Genomic DNA, 23,333 nt, shown 5'->3' on the forward strand with positions numbered 1-23,333 from the left:
TATGACTGATTCCCTCATACAACCTAACACGCATAATTTAATTTGGTTGATCATCCCAGATGGAAACAATAGTACACTTGTCTGAGATTGTCTCACGAATTAAGACTCTAAGATTTCGGCGCACGCAACGCCCTTCTTGGCTGGGATCCTTTGCGCGTTTTTCCCCGATTTTACTTCCATGCTCCCTTTTAATGCATTTTTGCTCTAAAATGATCACCTTTTCCTTCTTTTTTCACTTTCCTTCCTCCAAAGTGTATTTCGATCATTCTTAGCACAAAATACTCTTTTTAGTCTGGAAACCCAAATAAACACTTCAAAATAAGTGCAAAAAGAAATAAGAATGGGGTGGAAATATATTACAAAATAAGAGTCATCACGTGATCCTCACAACTATGTGGACCACAGTCTATAAACACATAAAGTACATTATTATAACTCACAAAATACATTATTCTAACACATAAACTACATTATTCTAACTCATAAAATACATTATCTTACCCCTAAAATGTTCATTATTGTAGCATACGCGCAGAGCAATTTTTTTTTTTTTTTTCGATTAACATCAAAACGATGTCGTTTTGGATCGTGGTCCACGCAACTCTGTGGATGAATTTGCCGTCCCAACTCCCAAACTCCATCCCTCCCCACCAGTCCACCTTGCCCACGCCTTACCCCTAACCTAGCCCAACCTCTTTCCAAGCCTACCCTTTGTCTTATTAATTCCTAGCCCATCTACTTCCACCCTCTTGGGCTTAACCAAATTCAAATGGCCCCCTCAAATATGTTTTTTTTTTTAAATATAAACCAAAATTATATTGTTTAGAAATGAAACTAGATGCACAGAACTCAAGCAAGAATTGTATAGTATATAGGTATACGACAAAATAAATCCTACACAAATTAATGAATTCGGAGCATCATTCGGAGAGGAAAAGATTAAAACATATGCCCAGAAAATTCCTCAATGAAACAACACAAGATATATACCATATTATGAATATCATATGATCTCAATGTTTTTATTTCGAAAACATCTAAAATAGAGTCTCAGCGAACTACAAGGTAACATCAAAACAATGTTAATTAACACATATATAAAATAATTTAATGAAATAATAAAGAATTATATATGGAGGAAAAAAAAAATCATATATCATCCTCATGATCAATAAGAATCCATGATCCATCATCTTGTTGAACCATCCCTTTATTCTTCTCGACCCACCATGAAACCGGCACAAAATATTCGTCCTTCAAAGCATCCAAATGCTTGTTCACAAGTGCAATATCACGAATTCCCGTCTCAATCTTGAACCCTCCTTTGGCCCCTTGGTACCCCGCAACTCCATGCAAGTAAGCTTCCAAGCTGTGCCAAGTACCCAAATCTCCAGGGCTCTTTAGGTACTCCGATTTGGTGGTGTCGATGGCTAGTTCCGAGCCGACGTCGGCGTAGCCTATGAGAGGATAATTTGGGACGACGTCCATGGCGTTGCGGACGCGTAGAATGTGAAGGTTTTGTAGCTTTGAAATGGCGTTCTTGAAAGTGGAGTCGCCGACTCGAGGGCTGGCGAAGAGGAAGGCCGTCACCGGACAGGCTGGTTTTCCGGCCGCCGCCTTGTTGAATCCGTTGATGACTATGTCGATCGCGTTTAGGGTTCCGACGGCTGCACCCAGGCTGTGGCCTGCTATGGTTATGCTGATTTCCTCATTCTTGTAGTGATTCACCAACCTTGAAATTTCTCCGAGAACCTAAACATTTTATTAAAAACAGGTGATCAAAATTTCTATTATCCACTTCTATTATAAATTTTACCAAAAATTTTTAATCTTTATTGAGTGACTAGAATTTCTATCCATTTGTTTATTACTACCCTCGGGTCAACAAAGTTGAAAAATTATTTTTTAGTAACGAATCGCAATCACTATTGAGAGTGTGCATTATATAAATTGGCCATGTTCGTACTACAAAGAGGAAAACTAGCTTAGGTCGCGCATAGCAGATCCGCTCAAGCCAGAAAGTCCAATAAACTGCTTCCATTAGGGGTCGAATTTTAAACCTTATGATTACCAAGCTAACAAACTCATCAACTTAATTAGTTGGGGTTGCCACCAAACTTAAATTTTGGATGACGAGGGAAACCCCGTCACTACCTGAAGGTATGTACGGGGTAAACTCCGCCTTGTGACCTTAGCGAGCAAAAGATCAATGAAGTAAACTAACCTAAGTTATACATAATTGACCGGTTCAAACAAAAGGACCAACAGATCGCTTTCACTGAAAGTCAAACTTGTAACATTGTTGTTACCTCATGCTTACCAAACCTAATTTTTCATCCATATTTTTGGTGAACAGGAATATAATGGTCATTTTTTCGCCAATTTATAACATCAAAGCATTAGGATTATAAATTGACTCAAAAATCACAAATTTTCGTATCCCTCTTCTTTTTTTTTTTTTTTTTTTTTTTTTTTTTTGTTTAAATCATCTTTAGTGAGTTAGTGAGTAGTTAGGATTTTGCAATCCTTTTGACTACTACCCACAGTATGTGGTATAAAAGTTCTTAAAAATCACAACTTTTTATCCCTTTTTTGTGCTGAAAAAGTGGACGAAAAGTTTATCCAATAAGTAACACTAAAGCTTTGAGGTTTACCTGGTCTCTGGCACTGATCTTAGTAAATGGCGATTTTGGATCTTCCGAAGTGTAAATCGAGTACCAACCACAATGAACCTTAGGATCATAATTTCCCCCGAATATCTTCGGCGCATCGGTGAATGCAAACTCGAAATCATTAACCCATTCCAACGTTCGAACAGTGCCTCTCCAAGCAACCAAAATGTCTCTCCTCCCTAACGCCGCCGCGCCCTCATCCGTGGCCGCCGCCACAAACCCAATCCAGTTCGACTCCCTGCTCCACGCTTCCCTGGACATGGATTTCACGATGAACGCCTCAGGGACCTGAACCGAAGACGTCGCGTACAAATACTTGGTGATGGAATACTTGAACGGATTCCCTTTCCCCAGCCCGACCCTATCGAACAGCTTTTCTTTAGCGTACCGACCGCTTCCTGCGTATTTCGACGCTTTCTCGTGGTTGAAGTTGTCGTAGGTTGCCTGCGCCATTTCGCCGTAATGAAGGATGTATTTCCGCAGATCGTTGTCGAGAGGATCTAATAAGCCTTCCCACTGGTTTCTCCCGCTCAGAAGCTTCCACCTTCTGGCAATGCTGTTCATCTTCTCCACCTTCTTCTTCCTTTTGAGGAACCAATTGCTCATAATCTTTCTTGTTCTGTTCAATCTTAGAACAACGTTCATTGCTTATATTGTTTGGTTACATAAACTGTTTGGATCTGACGATGACTCCTGGTTTTATATACGTATCGGTGTCTTATCTTATCTGTATTGATCTTGTGAAACTGCAATGATGGGTCGTGGCCGCCATACCTTACCTCTTTTACATCTTCAAGCTAGTTAGCTAAAAAGGCATCCTGGTTCTGTTTCGGTGGAATAAAGCAGTTACAATTACTTCAAAAATTATAATTAATTGTGAAAATAATCAAAATATAATAACAATTTTTTTTTTTAATAATTATCAATGTCATATTTTGATAACAGAATGTTAAACTTACCATCTAAGACACCTCTATATCTTCAAGCCTTTTTTTTTTTTTTTTTTTTGAAAATAAACGATTCATTAATGACCGAAGAAACCAGAAATACAATTGAAGCTTGTAAGCTTGTTTGTGCATTAGTTTGAACCTTACGCCCTACTGTACTACAAATTATTTGGATATTTTTTTAGCTATTATAATAAGATTTATTTATTTATAAGAAAGAATAATGGGAGTTGTTGATATGCTTGATTGCTTAATTGTCATTTCATTTCAAGGTTGGTGCAAAAACATTATTATTACAGAATTTTGAGAAATCATAATGAACAACTAGTGGTTAGAAATTTTGCTTTACTTGAAAGCTTCTCAAACTAGCTTGGCTCCAAACAGAAAAGACATTGCTTTCAAGTTACCAACAAAAAGCGGCGAATATTAATATGGAATAAAGAATATATACATCTCGCAAGTTTAACCACCCAACCTCTGCAATACGAATTTCTGGCGTTAACGTATGGTATAGATGCTATTTTTGTACACTATTTTTCAAGCTTTTGGGACATGTATAGTGATGTATGATATTGCCTGAAATACTAAGAATATTACCAAATATGATTGGAAAATGACATGCATATAGATATTTTTTATTGGAAAATAATATAAATAAATCTTGCATGATTTGAGATGATATAAATGATTATTCCAATAGTTATTGCGTTGAATTGTGTGGACCACAGTCTAAAAATGACTGCGTTTTGTATTTTTTTTTTTCACGCGACCCGCAACAACATATACATTTTTATAACTCATAATGTACATTATTGTAAAACATAATGTATATTATTTTAAAGCGTAATGTACATTATTCTAGAATATAATGTACATTATATTACTCCAAAAGTTTCATTATTTTAACACGTAATATGTATTACTCTAACACATAATATACATTATTTTAACACATAATAAACATTATTTTTACTCATAATATTCAACGGCGTCGTTTTGGACCGTGGTCCTCACAGCCGTGTGAACCACAGCCCACACAATAATTTGCCATGATCATTCATGGTTGGCCGCTTGCCACTTTGATTGAAAAAAGGGATTAAGTACAAATAAGCCACTGAACTATTTGAGAAACAGCAATTAAACCATCAAACTCAAATAACCATCAAATAAGCCATTGAACCCGGAAAAAAAAGAGCAAATAAGCCATTGAACCCTGAAAAAAAGAGCAATTAACATTTTTTATAGGTTAGCTCCAAGTTTTTGCTGATTGGATTGCCAAATGTTTATTTTATTTACGTTTATTATTTTTTTTATTAATATTATCCACTTGGATAGTATTATATTTTAAAATAATTATAATCAAAATAGTTTTATCTTGTCGATATTTGATTTGTTTATTTATTATTATTTTTTCACTAGATCTTTTGTTTAAAAAATAATAAATAAATAAATAAATTAGATCTAGACAAGACAAAACTACTTTGATTATAATTACTTTAAAATATATTACTATGTAGATGGATTATAATAATAAAAAAAACATAAATAAAATAAACATTCGGCAATCCAGTCAGTAAAAACCTAGAATTAACCTGTTAAAAATATTAATTGTTCTTTTTTTCCGAATTCAATGACTTATTTGAGGGTTATTTGAGTTCGATGGCTTAATTGTTTTTTCCCAAATAGTTTAATGGCTTATTTGTACTTTATCCCTTGAAAAAATAGTAATAAATAAGAATAATTATTAGTTATCTCAATAAGAGTGTTCATTTAGAAAGACCAGCTCGATATATAGGAGAGCCCCTTAAAATTGAGTAACACTTCATAACTTATAGTGAATGAAGTCGATAAGGAATCATATTAATTACTACACACTCCAATTCTCTCTAGACACTATCAAGTACAAGATAACCTCTTTTAAGGTCATCCCCACCTCTGATCCATTAATTAAAAAAATGTACATAATAATTGAATATAAAAATACATATAAGAAATGGATATCTATAAATGATTTTAGAAGAAAATATATTATCGATGTTGGGACTCACATTCGATCCTAATGCCACCCATTAATAATTGTACATTTAGACTTGAATACAATTTTATGGACTAAATAGGGTCAAATCCAAAACAGCCCTATACAACAGTACTCCTATAAACAGCCAAATACTGCAATACTCAAATAAACAGCCTAATACTCTTATAAGGACAAATTATACCTTAGATCATGACCTACATTACAATTACAAAATAGACCATTCATATAGGTTTATTTTACTATATTTCATGCTCACTTTTAGGTAATACACAATAAATGAACTTAGGGCATCCTAAATAATTGAGAATTTTTTCTCATTTTTCGTGGGCCCCAGCATCCACCTCATCATCCACTATCTCACTCAATCACAAAAACTCTTCTTCCCATTAGTTTTAAGTTTTTTCACAATTTTTTATTGACCCACAATTTTACTTTATATATTTTAATTATTTCTTTATCTATTATTATTTTTAAAATTATAATTATAAATTTAATAACAATATTATTAATAATTATAAATTTAATAACAATACTATTAATAATTATAAATTTAATAACAATAATAACTTAAAAAATTAAATAAAATTAAATTACTAATTAAAAAATTAGAAAAAGTTAAAAAAGTTAAGATAAAAATTAAAAAATTAAAAAATTAAAAAAAAGTAAAAAATTAAATAATTAATAAAAAAAAAAAAAAAAAAAAAAAAAAAAAAAAAAAAAAAAAAAAACTGGCCGTTGCATTTGCAACGGCAAGCCTCATTTTAAAATTAAAAAAATAAAACAAAGAAGAGTTTTTTGCACTTTTAGTCCCACGACTATAGTGGCACTGGCAGAATTGATGGCTAAAAGTCGTGGATCAATTCTGCCAGTGCCACTATAGTCGTGGGACTAAAAGTGCAAAAAACTCAAACAAAGAATGGCTAAAAAACTGACAAAATAAAACAAAGCATAATTTGAGAGGGGCGGGCCCATGAACCCCGTATTAGGATTGCTCTTATTAAAACTGATGAATATACATATTAGTGGTCTACTTTGTAACGCAAATTATGCAGTGGACTCGTATCCACAATGCATTGTGGACATAAGTTTAAAATGACGTCGTTTTCAGGAAAAACGCGTTATTTCAGTTTTAAAAAAAAAATAATTTTGTCTCACCGTTAACGCAGTTAACGGCGTTATTCATTTGTGTCATTATGAATGTACAGTTATGGAATTATGAATGCACAGTTATGAAATTATGAATGCACAGTTATTGAATTATGAATGTAAGTTATAAAATTATGAACACAGAGTTCTGACATTATGAACTTACAATTATGAACATATAGTGATAAAATTATGAAGATAGAGCTCTAAAATTGTGAACATCGAGCTTTGAAAATTATGATTTTACAGTTATTGAATTATGAATGTACAGTTACGGAATTATGAATGTACAGTTATGCAATTATGAATGTACAGTTATGCAATTATGAATGTACAGTTATGAAATTATGAACACAGAGCTTTGACATTATGAACTTACAATATGAACATATAGTGATAAAATTATGAACATAGAGCTCTAAAATTGTGAACATAGAGCTTCAAAAATTATGAAGTTACAGTTATTGAATTATGAATGTACAGTTATTGAATTATGAATGTACAGTTATGGAAGTATAAATGTACAGTTATGGAATTATGAACACAGAGCTCTGACATTATGAACATATAGTAATAAAATTATGAACATATACTCCTATGAACATATACTCCTAGAAGATAACAACACTGTTACCCGTGTCTAGCATGCATGCTGGACACGGGTCCATAGCATAACGATTGACTTTGTAACCATCATGATACACAATATAACTATTGATTTGGACTCTAAGGCGTTAAAAGATCCAAATCTATTATTTTTATATAAAAATTGATAAATGTACTTTTTAATAATTAAATTTTGATTTTTTTTAAATAAAATAATGTCGCCAACTATAATTTTGTATGACGGCATCCCAGTTACTATTGTAAATGGGTGGTCATAGGTTTGAACCCTAGTGTAGAGTTGTCGAAACGGTCTCGCGGGACGGACCAAAACACACCAAAGCCGGTCCCCGTAACGACGCAGGCTAAAAAGCCCGCCTCTTAGCGGGCTTGGAATGTGGCCGGCCCGCCCCGCTAGCCAATATTTTTTTTTTTGTAATTAGAAAAGATTTGTTGTACTGTATGCTTGTAGTTACATTACTATGTAAGTTTTTTAATTTAAAAAAATGACATGCAAACTAACAACATGTATTAAATACGGAGTACTAAATATTAATACAAATTAAAATAACTAACAACTAATAGAAATTATCCAAACTTTCAAATTTCTATTCAACATTAGGAATTAAAATAAAATAGTTTTGCAAATACTAAACTTCTAAAACTCATAATTCATCAACCATTATATCATTCATATCATGGTCTTCTTCTCATTGATCTCTATCGTCATTGATTTGGAAATTGAAAATTGAGAAGCATGTTGCGATATACTTTTTTTTAATATAGATTAGTAGGCCGCGGGCTAAAACCGCGGTCCGCCTGACCCGTCCCGCTTGGACCCGTGACCCAGGCAGGGCGGGCTAAAAAGCCCACAATAATCAAGAACCCGTCCCCTACCTACGGTAGGACGGGACGGATCGACCCGACGAGTAAAACCCATTTTGACGGCTCTACCCTGGTGGTGGGGTTTAGATTTTTTGGACTTAAAATGCTTGAGAAACTATAAAACATATACTATCTTGTAAAGAATCATGATTATTTTTAAAAATATCACCTATTCATTTCTAAATCAATTGGAGCACAAAATGTATATATATATATATATATATATATATATATATATATATATATATATATATATATATATATATATATATATATCATTTGAAAGGTTTAAAATGTCATTTAAATATATTTGTTGACAGATTACCAAAAAAGTGTCATGCTACAGTAATACTAGAACTAACGGGGATGTTTTGAAAAAAAAAAAAGACTAAAAATTAAATGATACATATAAATATATGACAAAAAAAAAAAAAAAAAAAGAAGAGGAAAATGACTTAGCTAAATAGACCAAAATGACCTTGTGACCAAGTGACACCAAGTTACTCTCCTATGTGGAAGGTTGTGGGTAGGGGCAGATTCAGAGAATTTTCTTATTGGTGGCGGCGAAAGATTAATATAAAATAGATGGTTTGAAAGAAAAAAAAAAAAACACTTAAAACATAACCATAAATATTATTGGATATGGGCGAAAAATCAACACACACTAAAACTTTATAAAAAAAATATTTAGACAAAAATATAACATATAATTAGTTTGATAAAATGATTCAAATAGAAAGCACATTATAAATTATACATATCACCATTAATATATACAAATGCTTGCACATATTACATTTAAAAGATTTTTTTTTTTTTTTTGACGAGTAAGGAATAATATTTTTAAAAGACTAAAACAATGTAAAAATATAATATCTCTGAAAAGACTAAACAATGTAAAATTTTAGGGAAGCCATGACAATCAACCCCTTGACCTCTCCCAAATTTCAATCGTGACTTTCCTTTCCAACTAACTAAACTTTTAGTTACTTGTACATATGAAATATATTTATCTACTAATCTTGTACTATACATACATATACATACACAAGGAGTACTATATATGAGGTTGGGGGTGGGAGGGGGCAGCTGCCCCCACTATAGACTCGTCCCTGGTTGTGTGTTTAAACTTCATTGGAGGCAGCATTGACTCGAGCTTCAATAAGTTGATAAAATAATTTATGATATATCATGTATGTTAAAATAATACTAGGATAAGAAGTAAGATAAATATTTAAAAATAAAATTACTAAAAATATACTAACACCTATAAATTTAAAACAAAAATAGAATTAACTCCTTTCTAATTATATTTATACACGTCGATGGATTTCAAGGGACCAATTCTTCTTGTTGTAATCGTTTACTAATTACTATGAGAGTCATCACGCGGACAATAACATGCACGTGGACTGAGTCTACTCTGTAACTGTTAGACTAAGATTTTTAATCTGAATGGCAGACTTTTTTGTTTTTATAATTTTTAATCTAAAAGGGTGTTGTCAAAAAATAAATTTATAATTTTTAAATATTAGCATAATATTCTATCTATTCGGCCATCATTTCCGTGTTATCATGCATCTTCTTACAATAAAAGTATGATATTTATTATTTGCTTCAAAAAAAAAAGTATGATATTTGAATTTAATATTTAGTGGCATAATATATTTTTAAGTACGAAAATAATATTCTATCTACTCGACCATCTTTTCAGGCTTACCATGCATCTTCTTACAATAAAATTATGATATTTGGATATTTAATATGTAGTTTTTTTGAGTGCACCCAGGGTTTATACCGTACTCCATACCCAAAAGTCAAGGATCAAAATTCTTTGACCTTTGATTAAGGATGGATGAGTCTCTTTCACTCGCCACACCATCCAGATTGAATTTAATATTTAGTGGCATACATATTTAATTTGTCTCATTTAAACATTAAGTTCATCTCTAATTTCCTTATATATGTATACAAGAATTGTGGCTTTTAAATATCTTGAACCAATCTAGCTATAGTAGTAATAAGTATCACTTTATTACTCATGAGGTGTGATAAGATGGCATAATTTTTTTTCAAAGATCTCGAGTTTGAATCTTGAATTTCTGATAATGTAGTTTATGAAAAAATAATAATAATAAATCACCTACCTACAAAATCCTTAGAAATATATACTTCTTTGAAGTCGCCTGTGATAAGAATGGAAGATCAATATGAGGAGAGTCAACTCGTTCAAACTTCAATAATCGTCGTATATTGCAATAATTGCCATTTTAGTCAGCTGTATGGTCCTTTTCACGTGTCAACATGCTGGTTCTACTCCATAAATGGAAACCTAACGCGTAAATTAAAAATATTATTGGCAAACCAATTCCAGATTCAATTTTTCAAACTTTGTAACTCATGACCAGTAAGTGCCTTATGAAATATGAACAAGTTGCGCAACTGGAAAGATTTTTGAAGTTTAGATCTTTGAACATAGACGTGAATATGCTCATCATCAGGATCGGAGTAAATACTTATTGATTCATTGAAATTATATATACTACGTAACATATTATACTTTTTGAGATCGTAACATGTAAATTCATGACTAGTTTCACCTATATAACACACAACGACAATCCTCTTTCAATATATGAATAGTGTATGGCTCACGTGCGAAGGGTCTCCCAAGTGAAAATAAGGTGAGATCTGAGTGGTTGATCTAGATTAGATTAACGGCTCAAAATGAATGAATTAAAAAAAAAAAAACCACACATCCTGACAACATGGATGCAAATGATCTTTAAGTGTCTCGAAGTGGTGCACATTTTGTCTCAAACTGGTGCACCTTAAGTGTCGAAATTATGCACTTTAAGTACTGAACTGATGCATCTTAAGTCGTAAACTGATGCACCTTAAGTTTCAAAGAGATGCATCTTAAGCTTTAAATTTATGCACCTAGAGCATGTAAGTCTATATTCCTAATGAATCAAAGTTGATTGTGCACATTAAGAGTTAAATTCATGCACCTTAAATTAAGCTCAAAATTTATGCACCTGGAATCTGTAAGTCGTGCAGTTTAAGAATTAAACTGATGCACCTTAAACTAAAAAGTGATGCACATTAAGCTTTAAACATACGCACCTTAAATTATAAACTTACGCACATTAAGCTTTAAATTTAAGCACTTTAAGTTCAAACTTATGCACCTAAAGCTATAAACTTATATGCACCTTAAACTATAAACTTACGCACCTTAAGATTTAAACTTACGCACCTTAAACTATGAACATAGACAAAATTATCATAATGTCACTGTATTTTTTTTTTTCATTATGAACGGTTGATATGCTCGATCAATCTGTATATTGCTGTTTCTTAGATTGCTCATTAAAGCTCCATAGGAAATAAAACTACCTCGTAGAGTCGTTTTTAACTTTCACATCTATAATCAGTTGAGCTGCTCATACGGGCCCACCTTGTACAGTCGTACTCCTACAATATATATATATATATATATGTTTGTTGAAAAGGTCAATTTAGGTACTTAAAAAATAGATGAAATATTCTTCCACGATCTCGTTGCCATTTTTTAAAGAGGTTTGAAGTTTTCTTTAATTAGGTTTTAAATGCATGCAATAATATTAGAGGTGGTTACTTCTCGCATGATCAGGTTTACTAGTTATTAAAAAAATTTATCACAAGAGATCAAAGATCGAGTCTCATCACCCACAATATGGACAATCTAACCATCATTATCTTGGGGACAAGGCACAACCACACTATAACATGCATTGTCATTGGCTATAATTAATATGAAGGTAATTTTAGCATAATCCAATAACAACTTTTGGCAACGATGACCGTTGTGAAAATATAGAGATTGCAGTTAAAATACGCAAGTAAAATAAACCTATTAAATTGTATTCACATAATTGTCATTTTATGCCAGACGACCAAGTCATATCAGACAATCTATCTCAGCTCAAATATAGAATAAATCATTAAAAAAGGCAACCCTACCCATCAAATTTATCAGGTTATTGAATTCATAATCATAAAGTTACAAGTTTCATCAAGTAAAAGTGATCTATTGATATTCTTAGATTGAACCGATCAGCTATGTGTAATTTAAATTATTTCATATCCTTGTGATTATTTATCGACTAGGTCACCAGGCTGAGTTTTACCCACGCACCCTAGAGTAGTAACCACGAGTTTTTCTCATCACACAAATAAATCATTATACTCCGTATTAAAGTAGTACTAGACGTTTTGCATTATAAATAGGAGACGTTTGTACAGCCAAGAGCACCACAACTCATCACTCGTCTTTAATTTTTAGCAATTTTGCTCACATTTCTGAATTGGGTTCTGAGCAATGGAAAACCATGAGGGACTCGGGAGGTTTTCTAGCTGCAGAGGTGTAGCTTTCGAGATTAAACCTCACGCAGACCCCTTTGCCATCCCTACAGCCGCCATGGACGCCGGCCGGAGCAGCAAACGCTCTTGGTTTCCATGGGGAAGCCTTTCCAAGAGAATAGTCCCTAATTCTGGAGATCTCATGCAGAGATCCATGAGCCATGCGAGCAGCCATTTCTGCGACCTTGAGCTTGACATCGATGACGATGATGCCACTTTGCCCGACATTGAAGAAGGCGGTGAGTACGAGAAAGTGGAGCTTGTTCCCCTCCCGCTTCCACTTCCTCCGGCGAAAAGTAAACGAGAAAAGCCAAAGCCGCCACCGTCGTCGAGATTATCAGTGATACTTCTTGATCAAGGTTTGTTCACTGTTTATAAAAGGCTCTTTGTAGTGTCCTTGGCGGTGAACATCACTCTCTTGGTTCTCGCCGCCACCGGAAACTTCGGATACGCACGGCAAAGACCCGCGTTGTTCTCAATCGGGAACATTCTAGCGTTAACGTTGTGCAGAAGCGAAGCAGTCCTGCGTGTCATTTTCTGGCTCGCCGTGAACTGTTTAGGGTGGTCGTGGGTCCCTCTCCGGCTGAAGACGATGACCACCTCACTCTTACAATCCCTCGGCGGAATTCACAGCAGTTGCGGCATCTCCGCCGTCGCGTGGCTTATTTACGCATTAGTCCTTACGCTGAAACACAGAGAAAACACTTCGCCGGAAATTATCGGCGTCGCCTCCGCCATTCTCTCCCTACTTGTCTTGTCTTGCATGGCGGCGTTCCCTCTCGTCCGCCACCTCCACCACAATATTTTTGAGAGGACCCACCGCTTTACCGGATGGTCGGCGTTAGCTCTTCTCTGGGCTTTCATCATCTTAACAATCTTGTATGATCCTACGACAAAATCATACAGTAAAGAGATCGGTTCCAGGCTGATCAAACAGCAAGAATTTTGGCTCACAGTGGCCGTAACAATCTTAATTATCTTTCCATGGATAAAAGTGAGACGCGTCCCCGTCAGGATATCCTCTCCTTCCGGCCATGCGTCGATCATCAAGTTCGCCGGAGGAATCAAAGCCGGAATCCTCGGAAGAATCAGCCCGTCGCCGTTCTCCGAATGGCACGCATTCGGCATCATTTCCGACGGGAAAGACGAGCACATGATGTTGGCCGGCGCCGTCGGGGACTTCACGAAATCCCTAGTCTCAAACCCTCCGGCCCACCTTTGGGTCCGGCAGGTGCACTTCGCCGGACTTCCTTACCTAACCAACATGTACGACAGGGTTCTGTTGGTGGCGACCGGTTCCGGAATATGCGTGTTCTTGTCGTTCCTACTGCAGCCGTGCTCCGCCGAGGTGTGCTTGCTCTGGGTGACGAAAGGAGTGGAGCAGAACTTCGGGAAAGAGATCAAAGGAATGCTGAGCGGGCACCCAAAAGAGAAGGTGATAATTCACGACACGGCGGTGCTGGGGCGGCCGAATGTTTCTCAGATGAGCGTCGATGCGGCCAAAAGATGGGGAGCGGAGGTGGTGATAGTCACCAGCAACCCCGAAGGGAGTAGGGATGTGGTGGATGCATGTAAAGGTGCTGGTATTGCTGCATTTGGTCCTATTTGGGATTCTTAATCCATGAAAATTTCGGGATAACAATTAATTTGTTATATATATTATGATTGCATGCAGGTCTACTTTGTAATGCATTTGGTTTAATTTTCTTCTTGTTTCTGTGTGCAATGTGGAATGTATGCCTTCTTTCATGGAATTCGATTTCCTGCTTTATCTCCCTAATTATTTTAGCATTTTATCATTATCTTATGGACAGTGAACATTAATTAATTATAGTACGTGTAAAAATTAAAGATTTAGTGACGACTTATTGACAACTAAGTTATATGCTGCTGAGTGATGATGACTAGTGACTACGATTTGAATTTGTCAAATTAGTTCAGGTATATATATAATATATAATATAAGACTATCGGGTGTACGTGTTATGTAAGTAATATTTTGCTTACATAAAGAATTGGCATTGGGAATGTGAGAGTGAGCTTGTGTCTCCACGTATCTTGGTGGACACGTGGCTCTGCTATGAGTCACCAAATTGTCCACCAAAGTTGGACAAAGTCAATTGTCACAATAAATAATATTTCCTGTCACTTTCTAAGGGCATCTTCTTGATTTGAGATAGTTAACTATGAGTAATCAATGTTAATTTATATTAGAGTAAATATTCAAAATGATCCATCGATTATAGCTAAATTCACAATTTGATCCTCGACTTTCAATTTCAACCAATTAAGTCCTTAACTTTACAATTTTGACATGATTTGGTCCTCCATCTATTTGACCGTTTGTTGACCGCGATCTTTGAGGATATATATATAGTTTCACGTGCAAAGCTCAAGAGAACGCTCTTGGAGGTGACATCGTTGTTTCGGAGGGGGAAGTGCTTCTCCGCTTGCTGCTTGGGGATCACGAGCCGGTTCAGCTTAGAGAACGCTCTTGGAGGTGACAGCGCTGTTTCGGAGGGGGGAAGTGCTTCTCCGCTTGCTGCTTGGGGATCTTGAGCCGGTTCAGCTTGCCTACCTTGCTTGGAGTCACGGCTTTCTCGAAGAGCCACTCCAGGGACTTCCGCGATCTATCTATCAAAAGCTATAATCTCTCCGGCATGGGGTGCAGCGCCGGCAGTGGATTCAAATGTAACAGTGCGGTCTATAAATGCAACCGGAACCTTAAAAACTGATGGTGGACCATGAAATTACGTATATATCCTAAAAAAGCGCAGTCAACAAACGGTCAAATAGACGAAGGACCAAATTGTGTTAAAATTGCAAAGTTAAGGACTTAATTGGTTGAAATTAAAAATCGAGGACCAATTTGTGAATTTAGCTATAGTCGAGGGACCATTTTGGGTATTTACTCTTTATATTATTGATTTATTTTGTTTTTTTATTGGTTAAAGTCAAAAGACGAGGTTCATCTCACACACTTTTAAGTAATATAGTTTTAAACTTTTCATTAATTAAAAAATAAAACAATACTACACGTACTGGCTGTTGGCGATTACTCACATTAATTGACTTCTTCATCTGGTACAAACTTTGATTGCATTGCCATGATAAAGACTTAGGAGTTGAGAATTGATGCTTCAATTTAATATATTCGTCACAATGCAAGCACTTGAAAGTCACAAATAAAAGCTTAATTGATGATGTTGATACTTTGTCACAAACAATTGAAGTGTTCAATTTTAGGAATAATATCTTGACTATTATATTTATTAATTTTTATCTTGATTTTCAATTAAATGAAATTATTAAAACTGAACATACATATCAGTGGTCTACTTTGTAACGATCATGATACACAATATAACAATTGATTTGGACTCTAGGGTTAAAAGATCCAAACCTATTATTTTTATATAAAAAGTGTAAATAAATTAAATTTTGATTTTTTTTTAAATTAAAAAATGCCGCCCGCTAAACTACCATGTAGTATGATGACATCTCAGTTACCATTTCAAAAGGACGATCATAGGTTTGAACTCTGATGGTGGGAGTTTAGATTCTTTGGGTTGAAAATATTTGAAAAAGTATAGAACATATAATATCTTGTAAAGAATCATGACTATTTAATAATAATAATAATAATAATAATAATAATAATAATAAGTCACCTACTCATTTCTAAATCAATTGGAGCACAATGCCAATATATATATATATATATATATATATATATATATATATATATATATATATATATATATATATATATAAAGAGAGAGAGAGAGAGTTAATAACTGAAATAGTCCCTTGACTATAGCGAAATTACTGATTTGGTCATCGACTATAATTTTTGCCTAATTAAGTCCTCAACTAGGAAAATCCTACTTAATTTGGTCCTCCATAAAAATTTCATCTATAAACTGTTAAATTTAAGGACAAAAAAGTAATTTCACATCTCTCATCTTTTCTTCTTCCGGTACGTCTTCCCTCTCATCGTTGACAAGATGTTGAGCTTTGAAGGAACAATTGACCTAGTGCATTTGTTCTTCCAATATCATAAGTAATGGAGCCTGGCCTTCAAAACCATTATTTGAATTATTAATGATATTTGCATTTGGTAGTGCCCAAATTCCAGATGCCACGTTACCGGAAAGGGAATTATTGCCTACCGTCTTCCGATTTTCCTTCTCATCGTTGACAAGAGCTTGAGCTTTGAAGGAACAATTGACCTAGTGCCTTTGTTCTTCCAATATCATAAGTAATGGAACCTGACCTTTAAAATCATTATTTGAATTATTAATGATATTTGCATTTGGTAGTGCCCAAATTCCATATGGCATGTTACCGGGAAGGGAATTATTGCCTACTCAAAAACATATGAGTATTGTGCAGTTTACATAGCTGTGAACTTTCTCAAACAATTTCAGCCAAAGAATATAATCTAAGCCCCATCACCGGGGGTTCGAACTTTTGACCATCCATTTAGAATGGTAGTCGGGATGCCATAACACTATATGGTAATTGGCACATGTATAGCCGTGGTTTAATTCACCGCACACATTAAAACGATTTTTTTTTTTTTTTTAGTACCGAGGGAATTAGGGAAACCCGTTGTGGTCGCTCCCTAAAAGAAATTTTACTAATAATAGTAGTTACGTTTTTTATTTTCCAAATTAAATATTTTTTAATGATTTCCTTCTCCGTCTTCGTCACCCAGTACGCCTTCCCCTCGCTACTCACTTATTTTCGCACTGCTATTTCCCTTAGTTTTGTTTTATTAGTTTAATTTTGTTTGCAATTTTTGTGTTTTTCCTCTCATTGTTTTGACGAGTTTCTTCCTCTCGTTTACTTGACGAGTTCTTTTTCATAATTTGTGAAACGATAAAACTGGTCATAGCGTATGTGAATATCATCATGGGTGACAAACACGACAATGAAAAAGAGACTCCTCAGAACTATGACATGCAGTTCAGCCCGATGGAGATATTGTCAATGGAAAGAAGAATGAAAATAGATACTCAGGTGGTGTGCAAGACTATTCTACGAAAGTTAGTCTTGGGTACGTTTGACTATATCATTAAAGAAGCTTTAAGTTCATCAAAATAATTCAGCTTCAAATTTGTGAAAAAGTCTGCGAATCAAGTTTTCTGTAGCATTGCTAGGAAATTTGTTTCTATGTCTGACTGTAAATAATGTATGTTTAACCATTCCATCAATTTTATTATAAACGTTTCAGCCTATGATTAATGAATTAGTTTCTTTATTTTCAAAAAAAAATGTATTTTCTCATCATAATTTTACCTTCTAATTCAACTCTTATAGCAGGTTTTGTTCGCAGAATAGGCCTGAAATGGAATGAAATTCTCGAGAAAGTACTATTTTGTTGTTTGTTAATGTCTTCTTATCCCGAGAATGGAAATAATTGTTTTATTTCTGGTTTATTTCATTTTTTATGGAATAGCATTTATATTTCCTTAAAATTCATTTTAGGAACAAAACATGCTATTAAGGTGACAATAAAATGTTTTTAATTCATTGGTTACATACCTTGAATTGGTCAATCCCACTCAATATTTGAAAATTAATTTATTTATTAATCAAATATAATTTTTTTAAACAACTAAATATTTACACGTAAAGATGTGAAAATTAAGAAGTGAAATCAAGAAAGAAATGGTCTTGTTTTTAGCAAGAATATAACTGGGTCATAGTGCCTTAACAAATTTCTTTGCCTAAGAAGGATCACACCTTAGCTTCTGCATTATATTTCTGCCTGTGTCTGTTTTGTTAATTGTAATAGACATATTTATTAATGGTATTGAAAATATTTATTGATTGTATTGTATTATACATCTGTGTTACCAAGTATCTTGTAGCTTAATGGCACCTCTGTAACTCTCTCAAATGGGAAGTCACATGCAATGTTCAACCTCGGTGGGATCATTGACTCTTTGTGTTTCAATAGATTGTAAAAGTATGTATAGACAGATACTACATTGTAACAGAGTCAATAGTACCATTCAATGTTATGTTCTTGCTTATGTTGATGTACATATAATCAATTGAGTGTTCCACAAGGCATAGCAAATGCATATACCTAATTTAAGTATGGCAATCACTTTCCTTAATTTGATCTTGACTAGGGAAGCAAGACAAAGAATACATATAATCAATTGAGTGTTCACAAGGCATACATATACCTAATTTAATTATGGCAGTCACTTTCCTTAATTTGATCTTGAATAGGCAATAAGTGATAATATACTGTGATACCGTGATATACATAATCACACTTGAAAAGTGATCAGAAAATTCGTTTACTAATTAATCTAGCTATAGTAATAACTAATAAGTATACTTTATTAATCATGAGGTGGGATAAGATGGTATAATCTTTTTTTAAAGGTCTTGATTTTAAATCTTAAATTACTAATAATGTAGTTCATGAAAAAAAAAATCACCTACCTACAAAATTCTTTTAGCATGTAAAACCGTAATGTGTGTAAAATATTAAATGAAACTAACTGATGTTATATATAAGGATGAAAACAACAATATTTCTTTTCAAAAAGAGTTATTGAGTAGGTTAAACATAATTTTCATAATGCATTAAGAGGAATGTCAGCTTTTTTGAAGTCGTCTCACGTCTGTGATAACTGATGAGAATGGAAGATCAACATGAGGAAAGTCAACTCCCCTTAAAGCTTCAATCATCGTATGTGTGTTGCAATAATTGCCATTTTAGTCAGCTGTATCGTTCCTGTCACTTGTCAACATGCTGGTTCTACTCCATAAATGGAAATTAACGCGTAAATTAAAAACTAATTAACCAATTCAATTCAAGTTTCAAATTTTCAAACTTTGTAACTCATAATTAGTAAGTGCCTTATGAAATATGAACAACTTGCGCAACTGGAAAGATTTTTGATGTTTAGATCTTTGAACATAGACGTGAATCTCCATAGGAAACAAAACCAAACCACCTCGTACAGTACAGTCGTACTCGTAAAAGATATATATATTTTTAATCTCTTTGTTGAAAAGGTCAATTTAGGTAATTATATAGTAAAATACTACATGTATTCTCATTTCTTACTCCTAATTTGTACTGCCTCTCACAAATTCTTGATGTTGACACCTTTTCTCTTGGGACTTACAAGATGAAAATATCTATTCAATTATATAATAGATGAAATATTGTTGTTGTTCCCAATAATAGATGAGATGAAATATTGTTGTTGTTCACAATAATAGATGAAATATTCTTCCACGATCTCGTTGCCATTTTTTAAAGAGGTTTGAAGTTTTCTTTAATTAGGTTTTAAAGCCAGCATGCCATAATATTAGAGTTGGCTACTTGTGGGCTGTGGCATGGGTAATTCTTCTAATTATAAAGACAATTTATCACACCAGAGACGAAAGATCAAGTCTCACCAGTAACATTGTGAACAATTTAGCCATTATTATCCTGGGGACAAGGCACAACCATACTATAACATGCATTGTTACTCAATGGGCAAAAAAATTTGCTTCATAACTTGCTTTAAAGTATAATAGTTTAAAAAATTTGTATACTAGGAATGCAACAGGGTGGGACTAATCCTATATTTGCTTTACATATTGCAGTCTACATCCTATATTAATTGTATATTTGTATGTACGTAAAATAGGAAACAAAAACATTGGAATTTAAATAATACGGCGTACTAAGCTGTGGAAACAAAAATCTCAATAAAAGAGAAACCGGCGCGGCCATACACAAGAAACTTCCATCTTAAACTTGGTCGTCGGACAAACAAGCTAAGCTATAATTAATATGAAGGTAATTTCGGCATATATAACATTATAACCCAATAACAACATTTGGCAACGGTGACAGTTGTTATGTTTCTTCCAACAATATAGAGATTGCAGTTAAAATACCGAAGTAAATTAAACCTATTAAATTGTATTCACATAATATAATTGTCATTAATTTTGTGCCAGACGACCAAGTCATATCAGACAACCTCAGCTCAAATATAGAATAAATCATTAAAAAAGTCACCCGGCAACCATAAAATTACAAATTTAATCACATGAATAGTCTGTTAATATTCTTGATTTGAGCCGATTAATTGTGTATAGCTTCAACTGCTTTATAGTATTGTGGTTCTTTATCAACTAAGTTACAAGACTTAGGCCGATTTACCCGTGCATGCTAAGATGGTCACTGTGGCTTTTCATTGTCACAAAAATAAATCATTATATTAAAGTACTATACACGTTTTGCATTATAAATACTAGACGTTTGTACAGCCAAGAGCACCAAAATATCATCACTCTTCTATTTAGCAATTTTACTCACATTTCTGAATTGGGTTTGGAGCAATGGAAAACCAAAAGGGACTTGGGAGGTTTTCTAGCTGCAGAGGTGTAGCTTTCGAGATTAAACCTCATGAAGACCCCTTCGCCATCCCTACAGCCGCCATGGACGCCGGCTGGGGCAGCAAACGCTCTTGGTTTCCATGGGGAAGCCTCTCCAAGAGAATAGTCCCTAATTCTGGAGATCTCATGCAGAGATCCATGAGCCATGCTAGCAGCCATTTCTGCGACCTTGAGCTTGACGTCGATGACGACGATGACGCCACTTTGCCCGACATTGAAGAAGGCCGTGAGTACGAGAAAGTGGAGCCTGTTCCCCTCCCGCTTCCACTTCCTCCGGCGAAAAGTAAACGAGAAAAGTCGTCGAGATTATCGGTGATACTTCTTGATCAAGGCTTGTTCACTGTTTATAAAAGGCTCTTTGTAGTGTCCTTTGCCGTGAACATCACGCTCTTGATTCTCGCCGCCACCGAAAACTTCGGATACGCACGGCAAAGACCCGCCTTGTTCTCAATCGGGAACATTCTAGCGTTAACGTTGTGCAGAAGCGAAGCGGTTCTGCGTGTCGTTTTCTGGCTCGCCGTGAACTGCTTGGGGTGGTCGTGGGTCCCTCTCCGGCTCAAGACGATGACCACCTCTCTCTTACAATCCCTCGGCGGAATTCACAGCAGTTGCGGCATTTCCGCCGTCGCGTGGCTTATTTTCGCATTAGTCCTTACGCTGAAACACAGAGAAAACACTTCGCCGGAAATTATCGGCATCGCCTCCGCCATTCTCTCCCTACTCGTCTTGTCTTGCATGGCGGCGTTCCCACTGGTCCGCCACCTCCACCACAATATTTTCGAGAGGACCCACCGCTTCGCTGGATGGTCGGCATTAGCTCTTCTCTGGGCTTTCATCATCTTAACAATCTCGTATGATCCTACGACAGAATCATACAGTAAAGAGATCGGTTCCAGGCTGATCAAACAACAAGAATTTTGGCTCACAGTGGCCATAACAATCTTAATTATCCTTCCATGGATAACAGTGAGACGCGTCCCCGTTAGGTTATCCTCCCCTTCCGGCCATGCATCGATCATCAAGTTCTCCGGGGGAATCAAAGCCGGAATCCTCGGAAGAATCAGCCCGTCGCCGTTCTCCGAATGGCACGCATTCGGCATCATTTCCGACGGGAAAGACGAGCACATGATGTTGGCCGGCGCCGTCGGGGACTTCACGAAATCCCTAGTCTCGAACCCTCCGTCCCACCTTTGGGTCCGGCAGGTGCACTTCGCCGGACTTCCTTACCTAACCAACATGTACGACAGGGTTCTGTTGGTGGCGACCGGTTCCGGAATATGCGTGTTCTTGTCGTTCCTACTGCAGCCGTGCTCCGCCGAGGTGTGCTTGCTCTGGGTGACGAAAGGAGTGGAGCAGAACTTCGGGAAAGAGATCAAAGGAATGCTGAGCGGGCACCCAAAAGAGAAGGTGATAATTCACGACACGGCGGTGCTGGGGCGGCCGAATGTTTCTCAGATGAGCGTCGATGCGGCCAAAAGATGGGGAGCTGAGGTGGTGATAGTCACCAGCAACCCCGAAGGGAGTAGGGATGTGGTGGATGCATGTAAAGATGCTGGTATTGCTGCATTTGGTCCTATTTGGGATTCTTAATCCATGAAAATTTCGGGATAACAATTAATTTATTATTATATATACTATGCTTGCATGCAGGTCTGCTTATAATGTATCTGGTTTAAATTTCTTCTTGTTTCTGTGTGCAATAAGGAATGTATGCCTTCTTTCATGGAATTCGATTCCCTGCTCTAGCTTCCTAATTATTTTAGCATTTTAAAGTGATAGGATTTAAATGATTTTCATATAATCTTTCTATGTTTTCCTAGAATGTAGAGTCTATACAAGTTTGTAAGACAAACATTTCTAAATTTTTTGAGAATAAGAAATCAATTCATTAAATCAGATAGCAAACAATCGGGAAGATAAGGAGGAGGATCACTCCTCGCAACCTGACACACAAACGGTTTCCCGAGCAACAAAATGGGCAGCACGATTCACAGATCGCTTTACGAAACAGAAATCTACCTGTGTATTTCGGAGGCAACTTCTTTAATGTCATCAATAATCAATAATAAATTAAAAACAAAAGCAGGAGAAAAAGAGTTTAATTTGATTTTAAAGTAGAAAAAACAAGTTGGGAATCCGTCTCCACATCCACATCACCAAGACCCGTTCCCTTGCCAAGATGGAGCTTCACGAACACATACTGCCTCC

The 23,333-nt window shown here is 35.3% G+C and overlaps 3 protein-coding genes across 3 annotated transcripts; 2 read left to right on the forward strand and 1 right to left on the reverse strand.

Moving 5' to 3' along the window:
- Positions 1–1,131: 1,131 nt before the first annotated feature.
- LOC109164632 (phospholipase A1-II 1-like) lies at positions 1,132–3,509 on the reverse strand. Its single transcript, XM_019313151.1, has 2 exons — positions 2,655–3,509; positions 1,132–1,752 (listed from the first exon to the last, which is right to left on the reverse strand). Exons 1-2 carry the CDS (start codon positions 3,315–3,317, stop codon positions 1,150–1,152), a joined length of 1,266 nt encoding a protein of 421 aa, XP_019168696.1. The 5' UTR covers positions 3,318–3,509; the 3' UTR covers positions 1,132–1,149.
- A 9,017-nt stretch (positions 3,510–12,526) lies between these two features.
- On the forward strand, positions 12,527–22,879 carry LOC109164605. The gene is made up of 2 exons (XM_019313124.1): positions 12,527–14,351; positions 22,755–22,879. Exon 1 carries the CDS (start codon positions 12,655–12,657, stop codon positions 14,311–14,313), a length of 1,659 nt encoding a protein of 552 aa, XP_019168669.1. The 5' UTR covers positions 12,527–12,654; the 3' UTR covers positions 14,314–14,351; positions 22,755–22,879.
- Positions 20,996–22,853, forward strand: LOC109164606. Its single transcript, XM_019313125.1, has one exon. It carries the CDS (start codon positions 21,069–21,071, stop codon positions 22,713–22,715), a length of 1,647 nt encoding a protein of 548 aa, XP_019168670.1. The 5' UTR covers positions 20,996–21,068; the 3' UTR covers positions 22,716–22,853.
- Positions 22,880–23,333: the final 454 nt, after the last annotated feature.

This window comes from Ipomoea nil, unplaced genomic scaffold, assembly GCF_001879475.1.
Source record: "Ipomoea nil cultivar Tokyo-kokei standard unplaced genomic scaffold, Asagao_1.1 scaffold3069, whole genome shotgun sequence".
Lineage (NCBI taxonomy): Eukaryota > Viridiplantae > Streptophyta > Magnoliopsida > Solanales > Convolvulaceae > Ipomoea > Ipomoea nil.

Excerpts from the sequence above, each read along its gene's own strand:
- LOC109164632 (XM_019313151.1), bottom strand. The coding sequence starts at position 3,317 with ATGAACGTTGTTCTAAGATTGAACAGAACAAGAAAGATTATGAGCAAT. Across the intron at positions 1,753-2,654 it reads AGATCAGTGCCAGAGACCAG|GTTCTCGGAGAAATTTCAAG; the intron begins GTAAACCTCAAA and ends TAAAATGTTTAG.
- LOC109164605 (XM_019313124.1), top strand. The coding sequence starts at position 12,655 with ATGGAAAACCATGAGGGACTCGGGAGGTTTTCTAGCTGCAGAGGTGTA.
- LOC109164606 (XM_019313125.1), top strand. The coding sequence starts at position 21,069 with ATGGAAAACCAAAAGGGACTTGGGAGGTTTTCTAGCTGCAGAGGTGTA.